This window comes from Panicum hallii, chromosome 3 (assembly GCF_002211085.1).
Source record: "Panicum hallii strain FIL2 chromosome 3, PHallii_v3.1, whole genome shotgun sequence".
NCBI classification, from domain to species: Eukaryota; Viridiplantae; Streptophyta; class Magnoliopsida; order Poales; family Poaceae; genus Panicum; species Panicum hallii.
Window position 1 is genome coordinate 26,105,124 of NC_038044.1, and position 17,245 is coordinate 26,122,368.

The following is a 17,245-nucleotide window of genomic DNA, read 5'->3' on the forward strand; positions in this document are numbered from 1 at the left end:
CCTTCCTTTTTATGTGTGGCCTCATCAATAATGTAGGGATGGCACGGCCTCTACACAACAAAGCACGCGCTTGAGTGTGGCGCTCTGGCTGGTTTTTCTAGCTCTTGGTGCATATATATGCTGACGTGCTGTTGTGCTAAACTCATGCTTTGAAATGGTAGTGAAGAATAAGTCGTTGTGTTTGTTAGGTAATGAAGCTTTGCATGTGGTGGTCAGCCGTGCTGTGATCCCTTTTCTTGGATTGGAACTTGAAAGAGGACGAGAGAGGGAGAGGTCTCTTGCACGGCCGGCTTTGAATCCCGAATAAAGCCAGCGGATGGTGCCTTCTGATGTGCTGTTAGTCTTGCTTGGAAGTTTGGACTTGCTACAAAAAAATAAAGTTACCAGCACTTTCATTCCCATCATATATCATGACATTTGTGGATTGGATTGGAGGATGGGGTTTTCCATTTGATGGAAAAGGTTGATTTCGACGAGCTGTGGGGTTGGAGGCCGTTGCATTAGTTGGTTGGATTGGATGATGTGGATGCACGCAAATTTGGCACTAGCTTGTGGACAAGGATCTTTTGTGGGTCTATTGGGGTGAGTGGCATAAGATTAGGGCTGGACCCCAAGCAGCTTGGCTCGGCTAAGTCTGGCTGATAAGTCTAACAAGCTAGCTCGGCTTGGCTCGTTAACAAAAGAAGCAAAAATTGCGGTTCGGCTCAACTAATTAATGGGATTACCACCTTAGCATAGGTGGAATATAAAAGATATAACAATTATAAAGTTCCAAACTTCCAAATCCACCGTACATCGAGCATGCACAAACCGGAATGGATCAACAGTTTTATGATTACATTAATTCTAATCATCAGACTTCAATGATATAACGATAAACTCATAGAACAGTATCCAACATTAAAGATTTGAGTTTTAATTTAGAACTTTAGACGGACGGTACTTTGAAGTCCGAGTGGATTGGGTCATTTCAGCTCGACTCCTGAATACATCTAACTCGGTTAGCTAACCGAGCTGAACAACCTTGCGAGTTTTGAGCTCGGTGTCCAGCCCTAGTTAAGATTCAGCATGCTGCAGTTGCCTATGATAAACTATCACTTCTTTTTATACATCTTGAGACATTTTATCTTGATTCTACTCCTGTGGTTTTCTTCAGAATGTTGGCCAATACAAAAAAAATATACTTGAGGCCGGTCACATGCCACTGAACAATCCACAAGAGGTTTCTCTTACATAGCTAGATTGTGAGTTTTGCTTGTGTCATGCATAATGCATGGAGTTTCCATAATCTACTTGAAGAGTGTCACCGTAGGAGTTAGGTGAGTTAACTTTATTTTTAATGGTAATTAAGTCTAGGATCGTGTATTTTATCTTCTTGAATCTCTTTTATTTAACATATGAGTTGTAGCGAAGAGATCGATTTAGGGGTGGTAAAGGGTCTAAAAATTATCCTACAAAATTTAAAGATCATTCTCATATTTTATATAATTTTAAGCTAAAAATAATTAAGAATTTAGTTGGATTGTGCGGAGACATTAGTACTCTGACCTATTACCACCCCTAGAACGATCCCCATATTCCCATTATCAGTTACAGCATGCGAGTTCCAGCAAGAAAACTGGAAGTAATCGAAGAATTGGACAAGGTGGTTGGTACACCGCGCAAATCTTTTATACGGCGCTTGGCTCTCATCACGTCATGATCTGGCACGCGCCAGGTGGACGGCGCCGCAGAAGATCCTGGCCGCTCGAAAATAGCGCGGACTGGACTTGATGAGCGCCTCGCCTCGCCACGGTGTATAACCGGTGGGCGCGGTGGATTTCGCGACCCGCGAGCTTCAAGACTAGCCAACCGAACCAACCGCCACCGAGACGGGCGACCCGAGCCAGTTCCATTTCCTTCCAGGCCCAGCGGGTACAGAGCAGAGCAGCCGGCATCCGCCGCCATGGCCGACGTCGAGAAGGGCGCCCCCGTGCCCGCCGCCACCCCGGTCGAGGGCGGCGAGGCCGCGGACGGCGGGAGGAGCGCCGGCGTGGTGGGCGCCGCGCTGCGGCGGTGGCGGGCGCAGGACCTCCTGGAGCGGTCGGGGTCCGCGCTGCGCGCCGGGGCGTGGGCGCTCTCCCTGCTGGCGTTCCTCGTCATGGCCTGCAACGAGCACGGCGACTGGAAGCAGTTCGACCGCTACGAGGAGTACAGGTGAGTCTCGATCTCCCTCGGCGGCGCGCCCGCTCGCCGCCCGCCCGGACGTCTGACCTGACGAAACTGCCCGCCTGCCTGCCTTGTCTTGTCAGGTACATCGTGGCCGTCGGGCTGCTGGCCTTCGTTTACACGACGCTGCAGCTGCTCCGGCACGCCGTCCGCCTCACCGGCGGCCAGGACCTGCAGCCCAAGTCCGGCCTCCTCGTCGACTTCGCCGGGGACCAGGTCAGCCACACCCCATGTGATTCTTTTCCCGCCGACTCAGCCTGCTCTGAGTTCTGCTTCGGCGATTCCTGCTCCATTTCTTGTTCCCCATCGCGTGGCATTCGTCTCTGACGTGCCTTGTGACTTGGGGTTTTTGCAATTCGCATCGAACTCGCATCGCATTGCCAAGCCCCGTCGCGGATTTCATCATCAGAATCACGGGTTTCTTGAACCGTAGGCAAAAGCCGCTGCCGCTGCGGTGGAACTTTTGGTTTTCCACAAATTTATCCTGCATCGGTTATCGGTAGCAAGCAGGGGTATGCAATGCTCATCCATCTCTCGGATGATGCATCGCTGCTCGTGAGGACAACCGTTGGGGCCGTATGGCAACCGCCAACAATTATTTCGCAAGGTGTCATGCGCTGGAATTCCAAAGCATTTCGGCTAGTATCACAGTACTGCTTGATTAATTATTGCGCAGGCTGTTGCGACGCGTTTCAGAAGTCCAAATGGCACTATCACAACTTAATTGCATATACATGTCGTGCTAGTGCCTCTGAAGCAGAGGAACCAGTTTTTTAATTTAAAAAATCGAAGTGAAGGATATGAAGAAACAGCAAACGGACTGATGCATCAGCCGTTTCAAGATGCCGAATTCCTATTGTATTTGTTCGATGGCTATCTGATGCTTTTATAGACATCAGAATCAGAAAGCATGAACTTGTCATGTAAGTTTCCCTAGACGAAGCAAAGCCTCATGACATTTTATATGAAAGGCACCATAGGAAATCATAGTTCAAAAAGAGGCTTCACCTGAGGGCCAATAAACTTGCCTAGACACTCTGAACCTGAGATCGTTGAGTGGATGACTGGGATTTCTCTTTTGATTTGTTCCCCATTTTGATCATTCAACAACGCACGTCAAGGCACATAAACAGCCAGAATCATGTCTTCTTGCACCACACGGAATGTGAAAGATCCTTGAAGCTGGCTGAAAGAAACATTTTGTATTCCAGAATCTCCATCACCAGCAGCGATGCTTTGGTCATTCAGCTCTGAGAAAAATTCTGTGGTGCATAGCACGCCGTCAGGACAACTGTTTTGGGCGAGATGCATCCCGGTCTCCCGGATTCCATCATAGGAATAGTTGCACTGGGAAGCGTCCGGGTAAAATTAGCACCTAATTCCGTTGGCTTATAATGGAGCAAGCTGTTAGTATGAGACGCACTCTTTCACAATTCCACACGGAACTTCCGGCTCTTCATTGGATTACTGCAAATAAGTATCATCATAAGAAGGCGTCAGCCGTTGGAATTCTTTTCTTCGTTTGGCATCCAATGTTCGCCAATAGGAATGTTCTAGATCAGATGGACTGACAGAGACACATAGATGTCAGGAAACATGAACTTGATGCAAGATTTTCTTTTCCTGGTCCAGACAGAAAGGCACGTTATTGAACTTTTATAATCTGATTATCTGAACCTGAAAATGACCCCGTGGCCCGAGAATATTAATAGCAGAGGTCTGACCCAGGGCCGAGCCGGGGAAATTGGTGGCCCTGTACAAGAAATGAGGCCTTTCCTCTAGTTAAACAATAGAATTATTGATGCTTTTCCTCTGCACCGGGCCGGAGCTGGATTACAGAAGGCCGCCGCACGATCAATTGAATGACCAGCGATCAGCGATGAGATTAGTGGAGCGTGTTGTGGGGAGTTTTGGGATGAGAGGCAAGAGCGATTAGTGAGATCCGCCGTCCGCGTCGCCGAGTAACAAGCAAACAAGAAGACGAAACGATGGCTGCGGCGTGAGACGTCTTCTGAACTTCTAATCTCCTACTTTAGAACTCTAATACACCTAGCCACCTAGGCCTCAAACAAACCTGCTGGGCCTTAATACATGGACGTGGGCTGTTGCTATATTTTTTACTAAAAAATATTGTATATAAACTACTAATACATATATATTTTGGGGCCTTTTAAAATTGAAGGCCCTGTACCATCGCACAGGTTGCACTCCCACAGGCTCGGGCCTGGTCTGACCTTGCATATACAGAATCTGAAAGCTATTCTTATGGAATAGGAATTCAGTCCTTTTTCTTTTCATTTGCATACGCGTATTCTGATATGTTCTGAACAACACTTTGCAATTCTCTTCGTTTCTCCAGGTTACAGCCTACCTGATGATGTCGGCGCTTTCGGCCGCGATCCCGATCACCAACCGCATGCGCGAGGGCGCGGACAACGTGTTCACCGACTCGTCGGCGGCGTCCATCAGCATGGCCTTCTTCGCCTTCGTCTGCCTCGCGGTCTCCGCCATCATCTCCGGCTTCAAGCTTGCCAAGCAGACATACATCTGAGGCTCATCGCACGGACACTCTGCATATACACTTCATTCGTGGGTTTGTTAATTTGGCCAATCGTGTACAGTAGTCTGAATTGCGTGTGTCATTGCCACTGGCTGTATATAGCCGATTATTTCTATAACCACCTGATTGTGTAGTATAAACTAGATAGGTTTGGTTCCATTGTGACTTGAGGCCTGGTTTGGAATGGAAGAGATTTTTAAAGCAATTCTAAAGGAATCAGATTCGTAAAGTTTTAGCTACTGTAGTACTGTTTGGAATGAAGGATTCAACGATTCCTTTCTAGAGGAGTCAAGGTCTGTACAAACAGGCTACCTCGTCTAGGTTTCTCACCAATTAGAGATCTTCCCTAGCGCAATGGTCACAGCCAGCATGATTTTTTCATGTTTGTGTGCCACACCATCGCTGTTAAAAACATAGTACTGACATTGTTCAACGTTAGCAATAGATAATATGTCTGACTACTAGTTCCGAATAAATGTACGATGCCCTTTCTCATATTATTAGAGTGTTGATTACTAATTTAGGGCATGTTTGATAGTAACTATCCAATTAGACGGTCCAACCTAACTAATTCTAACTAGTCAGTTAATGAATAATAAAAATTTCCAGCAAACAAATTTTGCTACAAATCACGCGCACCATAAATCCATGCCTAATTTTGTCCATTGCACAATGTCGCTAAGATAGAAATATACCATCAGATGAACGTGTGACAGAGATGCCGAGGAAGTGACGTAGCTCGCCAAGGTCCGTCACAGCGAACTCGGAGTGTAGATGCTCGGCGATGAGTAGCAGAACATCCGAGGAGGAAGCCGTAAGGATGATGTTATTGACATACAGGAGCAGACAACATTATCTCGATCACAACAAAACAAAGAAAGACGTGTCAGATGTCGAGGTGACAAACCCAAGCTGACGAAGATAAGTTGACGAAGATAAGTCGCAAACCGCTGGTACCATACCTTGGGAGAGCCTGCTTCAAACCATACAGTAATTTCTGCAACAGACAGACAACATCAGGTGAAATCAGGTGAAGATGGATCAACAAAACTAGGCCAGATGGCTACGAAGAAAGGTATTCTTCAAATCCAACTGATGTATAGGACAAGAATGAGAGACGTCGATGCTGAGGATGACATGAATCGTTGCTAGTTTGACAACTGGGTTGAATGTCTTGTTGTAGTCCACGCCATGCTGCCGCGAGACGGCTCGGACCACCCAATGGACCTTGTGGCAAGCTTGTGTGCCATCGGAACTTATGCTTGAAGATCCGCTTGCCTGTGATGACGTTAGCTTCCGGAGGATGAGAAACAAGACGCCATGTGCCGTTGTCGATCGAAGCTTGAAACTTGCACAGATACTCATCGACCATCGCTGCACGCCAGTTAGGATCAGCTAGTGCACCACGATAATTCGTCAGGATCGGACATGGCGACGACGAGGTGGCGATGAGGTTCAGTCGTTGAACCGTATGGATGGAGCCCGAACATTACCGCGTCACCATGGGGTGCGGTACTGGCGAAGCTCGCAATACACGCACACGAGGTGGCACAGGAACTGGACAGGCGCCTGGAAGTGCACTGGTGGTCGGACTTGCGGTGCGTTCTTCAGTGCGGCGGATGGGGATCAGCGCATGAAGATGTGCTGGCGGAGGCCGATGACTCTAGACAAACCGAAGAGGGTGGGAGGCCAGTGCTGTGCCAGGGGTAGGACCGGCGTTGCTAGCTCCTGGGAGTGGTGTGGGGGACACGCTCTGACCAGGAGCGGGGAGGCTGTCGGGAGGGGGCGCCGTCTTGACAAGAGGTGGTGGAGCAGATGCAATACCGATGGGCAGGGAAGGGGCGCACAACTGCTCGACATCGGTTGTGGGTGGAGCGGTCGTCAGAGGTCGCGGTTGCTCGGCGTCCCGCATGGACGGAGCGGCCGCAGCAGGGGTCGAGGTCACGATGGGAAGTACCTGTACTCCTTCACTATCGTCAATCGAAAAACGGTAATGCTAGTAGTTAGACGTCTGACGGAAGCAAATTATCGGACGGCATGTACACCACGTGACCGGTTCCACACCACACGTATTTATCTCCTTTATACTTCCATTAATTTTCTTTTCTCAGCTGGTTGGTTCTCCATCACTCGGCTTGCTCTTTTGCTCCCGCGCATCACCTCCATACGTTGTAGCCCCATGCCTTTCTTTCATTGTGCCCTCGTCGTTGTCGCCGGCGGTGCCCTCAAATAACCCCTCCCCCTACCCACGTATTGCATCCATCTGCTGTGAGAACCGTCCAATTTAACATCATTTTAAGCGAACAGCTGGTCATTATTATGAAGATGAGAGCTAACACGCGCTTGCTCTAAGGACGTGCCACGGGTTAACCCACATCTAGATTATAAATAACCAACCCGTCATTTGTCAAAAATGATATCAAATCCGGTAGTCCCGGTACGTGCTCCACAGTATGCCCAAGATCATGCATATATACATACCGTCACAAGCCCATATATCACCGATGATCCACAAAGAGCAAGTTTTAATACAAAGTTAAACACTAGTCATTACAAGATTAATGTAAAGGAAGGTTTCAAATCTGAAAATTAAAGGTTCAAAACCAAGATACAAGCCTTGGGCTCACAATTAACATTAAGAAGGGACATAAACCATAAAGTTTAATGTTCAGAGTGGCATTCCCGAACAAGATAGCGCAGCGGATAGAAATAAAGAGATAAAATAATAGCGTCTTGCTCAAGGACACCATCATGACCGTATCGGCCTACTACTCACCTGCGTCGGTATCGGCAGGGTAGAAGTGGCCAAACACCACTTCCGGCTTACCTGCAACTTAGGCCACGTTTAGATTGCAAATTTGTATAACATTTGGAACTTTTTGCTACTGTAGCGTTTTCGTTTGTATTTGACAAATTTTATCTAATCATGGTCAAACTAGGCTTAAAAGATTCGTCTCGTGATGTACAATTAAACTGTGCAATTAGTTATTTTTTACATACATTTACTGCTCCATGCATGTGTCCCAAAATTGATGTGATGGAGAGAGAGTGTAAAAATTATAACATTTGGAAGCGATCTAAACGGGGCCTTAGTTAATAAAGCAACATGAGTACAAAAGGTACTCGCAAGACTTACGCGAATAAATAATAACCAAGGATTATGCACATGAAGGCTCACAAAAAATAAGGCTTTAAGGTTAAGTAATTTACATAAGCATGAGCTCCCTAATTCCACCACCTAGCTTCCTAGCATTTTAATTAACTTGCCCAACCCATCTTAAGTTTTAGTTAATTGAATTATCCAACCACTAAGCATCTATATGAGGTGACAAATACACGTCCAACAAAAATCGATACTTCTTCGAGGAATTCACAGGATAAAGAGCTTGCTCATGACCGAGAGCGCGGCAATTCGAATTGATTCAATAACCTTGCAAGGGTATACTTCTTTACCCACACGACACAAGGACCATGCGACTCGCTCAACCGATCACGTTGAGCAAGGGGGTACTCGCATCAACCTTTCCTGAAAAGTTTCAATTGTTGAACATCACGCCTAACTTGCGCGGAGAGTTACGTAGGTCCACCGGGGACACCCCTAAGCCTATCTACAAAGCCCGATGGCCATGCATTTAGGACCGTGCATCAAAGATTAGAACTAGAAAGTAATCGGTTTATCCACCCCATGAATGGATATGTGGTAGTACGATAAGTGCTCAAAACCGAGGTTATCCACGGACTGTCCTTAACCGATTCAAGCGGACTATGCCTCCGAGACTCCTTTCTCTAGGCCCTACCTTCCGCTCGAATCATGACATAACTTCCCAACTAGACCTTTCCGAACTTCCAACATTTAAACCGAATAAGCGCGAATATAGCTAAAAGTGGTGTAGTGAGCAAGGTGACCCTATTCCAATATTTCATACAAGCTAAAAACCAACTCTAAGCATGGCTAAGCATTCGCTTAATCAATTAGTTGCTAACTAAGTGCCAAGGATATGAAAGTAAGGCAAGGGAAGTCATTGTATGCAATTAGGATCGACGATGCAATAGATAAACATATAGCATACACATATATACCCAATTGAGATAACTAATTCTAATCAAGTTAAGCGGGTCAAGGGATCATGCTTAGCTGCTTGCCTTGGTTATCTTCCGGCTCAACGATAAACTCGGCTCCCGGCTCAGCTTCGACGGCTTCGGCGGGCTCGACGGGGTCGTCCTCCAGCGTTTCAGTCACTATAATGCATGAATGAGATGTGTGCATTAGAATGATACCAATGATATGAAAATGAGATGGCATGATATGAAATGAAAATAGAGTATCACTCAACACAAGGAAGCAATGCAAACAATGGCACAACGAAGCTCGATTACTAATTTTAATTCTAAGACCGAAGGCGACCTTGCTCACACAACAACTTAGCAAGCATAACCATGATTTTATTTCTGCACACAGGGGATCTCAAAAGGAAATCATGACAGGTGAATTTGCAGCCAAATTAATTTTGTGGAATTACTTTTGCTATTTACAATTTCAGCTACTAGAATCAAGTTAAATCTTAAAAGGTATTCAAAGCATTTTCATAAATCCTTAGAGAATTACCAGAGACAAAAGACATGACAACTAGGTTAAAAAAGGTGGTTTTGCCATTTTACCATTTTTCAAACAAAAGTTATAAGGTAAAAAAGCTTGCAGGCAGGAGATACAAAAACATGCTAAAACTCTAACAAACATCCTGGAAACAATTGCACAAGCTGCACCAACAAATATTTAGCATGGAGTCTAACAAAGTTTAATTTAACATTTTTAGAGCATCACACAAATAGTTAAGCATTTAACTAAATTTGGAAAGGACAAAATTTAACTAATTGTACAGAGCTTTAACATGCTCAATCTTAATTTTCCTACGTAGATCTATTACAGAGGAATCAAATAAATCTAGTTTCACAATTTTTGGGTACCTATAATATTTTCTATGCATTTTATATATTCACAGCATATTTGAAATAAATCAAAAAGCCCTAAAAATGCTACGGGCACCCGGATCTGGCGCTTCCGGGCGCCGACAGGTGGGCCCGGAAGGCCAGCGAGGCCCGGGCCGAGTCAAGGCCGGGGCGCAAGCCTTGACTCGCCACGGGCGCGGCCGCGGTGTGCCCACGACGCCGCCCGCGTGCGAACGCGCGCGCGGCGCGACGTCGTGGCGGCCGACGGGCGGCGTCACTGCAGGGGCGCGAACGGGGCAGGGAAGCGCGCGCATGAGGAGCGGGGCGCGACGGGGAGGCTCACCCATGGCACGGACGGGCGATGCAAGGCGGCGGGCAGCGGCGTGGCGGAGAGCGGCGGCGGCGGACGGGGGCGCGCGTCGGGGAGCGGCTGCGAGGGAGGAGGGAGGCAGTTAAGGGCCGGGGCCGAGCGAGGAGTAGGAGATGCTACCCGCGCGGGGGATTGGGCGGAGGCTCACCGGCGGCGGCGGATTGCAGCGGCCGGTGGAGCGGGAGAGGAAGGGGGCGACGACAGGCTAGGGTTCGGCCGAGGGAAGGAGAAGGGGCGCGTTTAAATAGGCGGGGGAGGCGAACGGGCGCGGCGCGGGGGAGGTCAAGGGCCGGGCGGTCCACGCAGGCGTGCCAGCGGCCGCTGACGTGCGCCGCTGCGCGGGCGCCCAACGAGCGTGTGTCGGTGTTTTACCGTTTGCCCACCGAGGGATATGCCCAAGGTGGTAAGTTTAGGTGAGGAGACGCCGAGATCAGGAACTTGAAGGTGCAAGGAACACAAGACTTAGACAGGTTCAGACCGCAAGGAGCGTAATACCCTACGTCCTGTATGGTGACTTGTATTGCCTTTAGTATAGAATGATCTGGAGATCTTCTTTTGAGAGGGTCTCTGTCCCCCCTTATATATACGGGAGGCCAGGATTACAAAGATACTAACCAACACCAGTCAAGGAATCGCATCAGAACATATCTCGGGTAGATTCCTTCTGTATCGGTTAGCTTTATCTCTTATTTAAACGGGATAAATAAGAGATAAATAAGATGAATAAAAGATAAGACAGACTTAATCTCTTAAACCTTTTTAAACTACGTTATGTACATAGTCCCGTGGCCCCAGGTCTGACAAGCCCCCGAGCTCTTCGTAGCTGAGTATTGCAGGCTTATCGAGTACCTTCAAAATAGTCTTCGTCTTCTTTTGGAGCTCCGTCTTGAAGTCCTTCTTCGAGTACTTACTCAGCTGCGTCGAAGCTATGAGGTGCTCATGCCCCGAATTTCATTTTGATATGGTGTGCGATTGAAAAATTGCACTCCATATGGAGTAGCCCCCGAGCCTCAGGTTGAATTGGAGAATCAGGCTGAGGGTCGCATTAGTCTTGAATATTCCTTACTTACTTTTTCAAATAAATTTGAAAAAAATAAGTAGTCGATGCCACGTATCCCGCAGTCCCCGAGCTTTGAATCCAAATCTTTCGAAGGGAGGGACTGATGCGCGGGCCCGGGGGCACGGGGCGAGGCTGGCGCGCGGCTGGCAGGTGGGTCCGGGCAAAAGAAATTAAATGAAAAACGGTTACCCGACTACAAAATTCAAAAACTGACACTTCCCGGGCTCCAAAAATTGCTAAAAATTTATTGGAGCAAGATTAAATTGCCAAGAACACAATGTAATAACAAGAATTCAAAAAGCTATTAAGGATTGCTCACCAGAATTCAAACAAAATCGCAGTTTTCAAAACCTTCAAGAATTTTATGGCTTGGGATAAGCATCAATAAATTGAGGGAAAATATTTACATTTCACCACTTGAAATCTAGTATTTGAATAAACTATTTGGGGGCACAGTTACTGATGAGGACATCACTCCTATGGATATACAAGAGGTTCCTCCGCTGGATATTCAAACCATTCAAGGTCCAATCACAAGAGCTCGCGCGCGATAATTAAATTTAGAGGTGAGCTCGCTCCTAAGCGTTTCTATTAATAATTGTGAGAATGGCTTGCTACCTAATTTTTATAATGTGATTAGGAACCAAGGAGAGGTCCAGGGAACACATGGAGAGGAGCATGGAGGTGTGGAGGAACAGTAAGGGCCGCCAAGCCACATGGAGGCCCAATCTAATTTAACTTCGAGTCCACCTCGGAGTCCAGGAGCAGCCTGACGTAAATTGGACGCCCAGGCCACATCCGAAGTCCGAATTCGACAATCCACATATGGACGGAAAGCTAATTTCATGGAGGTTCTATTGGCATTGGTTTCAGGCCCAAACTCATTCTGAGTCGTTGGAAATTGTCTGAGGATGTTGGTGTCCAGAATCTGTCCCGGTGCTGCGACAGCGTAATTTGGCCTTTGGGCCGTGTATCTTCGTTGAGCCCATTAGGGGCGCGTCCAGGGGGAAGCCACGTCCCTATTCCCTATATCTCAGTAGCTGCCGCCCTCATTAGGGTTCGGGTTTTGCTTTAGATCAATCTGTCTTTGAACAGTCGCCGTCTTTCGGTTTGTAGAACCCCAACTGTCGAGCATAATCATTCATCTGCAGTTGTCACTTCAATTTGAGTGCTGCGTTTCTTTCGAGTTCTTGCTTGTGTTCTTCATTTTGTAGGCAGGGATTAGCCTTCTCGGTGAGGTCAACCGGATTGTGACTACGGTTGATAACCAGAGGAGTTGTGGTGCTAAGATTGCGGGGTTTGAGTTGCTGACTTGAAGCCGGATCGGTGTGTCGCATTCCGACCAAAATGAGTTATCCTTCACCTGACGGAAGATCGGGCACCCCCGTTCATATCAAGTGGTAATCAGAGACTCAGGTATTACCGTCAGGCTTACCCTAGTTTAGTTTGTTCCATCATCCTATAACTCCAGAAAATTGCCATACAAAAAAAATTCCGCTGTCCTAGAACCCTTGTTTAGCCTTTGCAATTTCGTTTTCAGACTCGCTTTGTTCAGTTTGTGTCCGTGGTCGAGTCGTGTTGCTGGTTTAGGGTTTGTCTTCATCGTAGTTCAACTGCACTGTTGCTGTGTTTTTGTTTCCGCCGCTATCCCATCCACCATTACCCAGATCCCAAGTCGATCCACCCCATTAATCGACTTGCCCTCGCTAGCCGCCTTGTGTGAACTCTCGCCGCGCCAGCCCTAGATAGGTTGCGAGCCGCCTTGTGCCCTCCGCCTTGCATCGCAGCCCCCCTTGGATCCATCTGGCGATTACCCATTGCGCATACCAGGGAGAATTTGTGCCCTAACTGCTGCTGATCTATCTGCCGAGTTGTGCCTTCGAAAAAAAAACATAACTTGAGATACCTTTCATAAAACAGGCATAACTTTTCGCTCGGTTCTCCATTTTGGCTGAAATTGTTATAGGAGCTTGGCAACGAAAAGTTGCACATATGACTCACCGGACTTCGCCGGTCAGGCCGATCTCAAAAAATTCAAAAAACAATCAGGAAGATAATTAAAGAATTCAGTTTCTGTCCAGCACGCTTTTCAGCATACCTGTTTGATTTTCTGTAGACCACATCTGCTCTCTGTTTCAGATGAAACTTGATGTAGTTCCTATTCTGGTGTTGCTTGTGCTGAGAAAAATATCAAAAAAAGCATTGCAAAAAGAAAATCGAAATCAACTAGATTTTGCACTAGTGCCTTTTGGCATTGCTAGTACAATATTTACGGTACTGCCATTCTGATTGTTCTGTGAGTTTTTTTTTTCCATTGTTCTTTGTTCCAACTTGTTGTGCTACACCTAGGACACGTCTTAGCCAGCAATTGTGACTTGTACTTTGGATAGTTATTAAACTTTGCTCATCTGCACTCGATTTTGTTCCACATACACATACATATTGTGCCTGTCCTACAGCTCCATATATATACACTTCATCTCAGTGCAGCGAAGGACCCTTGCAATCTTGGTACCCTCTTCTCACAGGTTTTCACCATCCACCGGTTGTACCATCCCACTGCTTGTATTGGTAAGAACTTGGTAAGAACTTGGTAAGACGCGTGTGAGGGTGTCATTCCACCAACAAACCCACCTATTTCATAGGGTCTTTTTGTTTCACTAACCATGCCGGACGACAAGCCTGTTTTGTCTAGTGAATTGCAGGCCATGAAGGACGAACTCAAGGAGTTTTTCGCTAAGGAGATAAACAAGGTGGCGCAAGACGTCCAAGGGGCCAATCATACGATTGAGGGTGTGAACAAACGCCTCTCTACACTGACCGACAGGGTTCAACATCTTGAAGTCAACCCTTCCAAGAACAAAGACGACGATGATGACTGGCTAGATGACGATGATGAAATCATTTTTGGGTCTGATGGCGAGCCTGATATGGCTAAGACTCATGCGGAGAAGGTCCATCGTCAACGTCTTCGCAAGAATAAAATAGGTATGGGAGAAACCAAACATCGGCGCACTATAGGTAATGATGATCCTTATGCCAAAGTCAAATTTACCATACCTTCTTTCCATGGTCGTTATGATGCAGAGGAATACTTAGATTGGGAGATGACTGTTGAACAAATATTTGCTTCCCATCTTGTTCCTGACCAACATAGGGTTGACAAGCCACTAGTGAATTTAAAGATTTTGCTATAATCTGGTGGCAAGAATGTGCTCAATTAAATATACAACCTGATTCATGGGACGCGCTTAAGATAGCAATGCGTGATTGTTTTGTTCCTGCATCTTATAAGCGTGATATGCGTAAGAAATTACAATGTTTAGATCAGGGTGATATGTCTGTTCAGGAGTATTATGCAGAGCTTCAAAAGGGCATGGTTTGATGTGGTGTAGTTGAGGATGCTGAGGATAAAGTGTGTCGTTTTTATGGTGGTTTGAAACGTGAAATTTAGGACATTGTTGACTATAAATCTTTTACTACCACCAACCAGTTGTTCCAGCTTGCTATGCTTGCAGAAAAAGAATTGCAGGGACGACAACAACAGCAGCAGCAACCACCTCAGAGCAGGAGCACCTCCAACAGATCCTACATGCCCAAGTCTTTTACTCTCAAAGGTGCTTCCACGGCGGTGTCACTAGCTCCAGCAACCACGCCCGCCGATGGTAAGTCTCGTGTGCAGGAACCGACCAAGAGTGCCTCACCAGCAGCGCGCTCTTCCTCTGGCATTCAGTGCCATCGTTGTCAGGGCTTTGGCCATGTGATTCGAGAATGCCCAAGCAAGCGGACATACATTGCCACTGATGATGGTGGCTACATCAGTACTTCGGATGCTGAAGACGACACTGAGGATGACCCACCTTCTAATGAGGGTCTTTCATTGAGTGCGGGTGATGCGGGCTCTCAGCGGATTTGTATTGTCCACCGTGTCCTCAGTACACAATTGGGACAAGCAGATAAGATGCAACACCATAATTTGTTCCAGACTTTATTTGTGATCCACGATCGTCCTGCACGTGTCATCATTGATGGAGGCAGCTGCAACAACCTGGTTAGTGCTGATTTGGTCCAGAAGTTGGGTTTAGCCACACGTCGTCATAAACATCCTTACCATGTTCAGTGGCTAAACGACTCGGGTAAGGTTAAGGTAAATCAAACTGCACGGGTGCATTTTTCTCTTGGTCCATATTCTGATTATGCTGATTATGATGTGGTACCCATGGACGCATGTTCGCTTTTGTTGGGTCGTCCATAGGAATTTGATAATGATGCTGTCCACCATGGTAGAAGTAACACATACTCACTTATGTATAAGGGCTAGAAAATCACTTTGCACCCAATGACCCCTGCTGAAATTGTACAAGCTGATAAAGAACGACTTGCTTCACCTGCTATTGCTGCCCTAGTTGCAACCCAGGCCGCTATTAAATTGAAAAATCATAATATGCTTGTAACCAAATCTGATCTATATGATATGGATGTTTCTACTGTGTGCTATGCTTTGATATGTAAGGATGCTTTATTTCCTATTCGTGATATAGCTAGCACTTTGCCTCCTGCGGTCGCTGACATTTTGCAGGCGTATGAGGATGTGTTTCCAAATGAGCTCCCACCGGGGTTGCCACCTTTGAGAGGTATTGAGCACCAAATTGATTTGATTCTGGGAGCGTCTTTGCCCAACTGAGCAGCATACAGGACCAATCCCGAGGAGACTAAAGAGATTCAGCGACAAGTCCAAGAGCTTTTGGACTGCGGGTATGTGTGTGAGAGCCTTAGTCCTTGTTCTGTACCTGTGCTTTTGGTTCCTAAGAAAGATGGTACATGGCGCATGTGTGTAGATTGTAGAGCCACTAACAACATAACTATTCGATACCGTCATCCTATACCTCGGTTAGATGATATGCTTGATGAGTTAAGTGGCGCTATAATTTTTACAAAGATTGATTTGCGTAGTGGATACCACCAGATTCACATGAAGTTGGATGATGAATGGAAAACTGCTTTTAAGACAAAATTTGGTTTATATGAGTGGTTAGTGATGCCTTTTGGTTTAACTAATGCACCTAGCACTTTCATGCGTTTGATGAATGAGGTTTTACGTGCTTTCATTGGTAAATTTGTGGTGGTTTATTTTGATGATATCTTGATATATAGCAAGTCACATGAGGAACATTTGGATCATCTACGTGCTGTTTTTGACGCCTTGAGAGCGGCAAGCTTGTATGCTAACCTTGAGAAGTGCATTTTTTGCACCGATCGAGTTGCTTTTCTTGGTTATGTTGTGACTCCTCAGGGCGTTGAAGTGGATGGTGCAAAGATTGATGCCATTAGGAGCTGGCCTACTCCTCAGACTATTATACAGGTGAGAAGCTTTCTTGGTCTTGCAGGGTTCTATCAGCGTTTTGTGAGAGATTTCAGCACCATTGCCGCCCCACTACATGAGTTGACGAAGAAAGGTGTTTCTTTCCATTGGGGCCCAGCACAAGATCAAGCTTTTGATACTTTGAAAGCGCGGCTTACTTCGGCGCCTTTGCTGCAACTTCCTGGCTTTGATAAGACTTTTGAGCTTGAATGTGATGCCAGTGGCGTTGGCATTGGTGGCTTGTTGATGCAAGGAGGTAAACCTGTTGCTTATTTTAGTGAGAAATTGAATGGGCCTACTCTGAATTATTCCACGTATGATAAAGAATTTTATGCTCCTGTTCGTTCTCTAGAGACATGGCAACATTATTTATGGCCTAAGGAATTCATTATTCATTCTGATCATGAATCACTTAAGTACCTTCGCATGCAAAATAAACTGAACCGTAGACATGCCAAGTGGGTTGAATTTATTGAATCTTTTCTATACATCATTAAACACAAGAAAGGGAAAGATAATATTTTTGCTGATGCCTTGTCTCGTCGTTACACCATGTTGTCTCAACTTGATTGTCGCATTTTTGGACTTGAGTCGATTAAGGGATAGTATGAACTTGATGCTGCTTTTAAAGATGTGATCCTGAATTGTAAAGAGGGTCGTGCTTGGAATAAATATGTGCTGAATGATGGTCATTTGTTTAGAGCTAACCGCCTATGCATTTCAGTTGGATCTGTTCGT

At 46.3% G+C, this 17,245-nt stretch overlaps 1 protein-coding gene across 1 annotated transcript; it reads left to right on the top strand.

Annotated features, from left to right (window-relative positions):
* Positions 1 to 1,823: 1,823 nt before the first annotated feature.
* Positions 1,824 to 5,007, top strand: LOC112884114 (CASP-like protein 4B4). The gene is made up of 3 exons (XM_025949444.1): positions 1,824 to 2,196; positions 2,292 to 2,424; positions 4,568 to 5,007. The coding sequence occupies exons 1-3, from the start codon at positions 1,946 to 1,948 to the stop codon at positions 4,757 to 4,759; spliced, it is 576 nt and encodes a 191-aa protein (XP_025805229.1). The 5' UTR covers positions 1,824 to 1,945; the 3' UTR covers positions 4,760 to 5,007.
* The last annotated feature ends 12,238 nt before the right edge of the window (positions 5,008 to 17,245 follow it).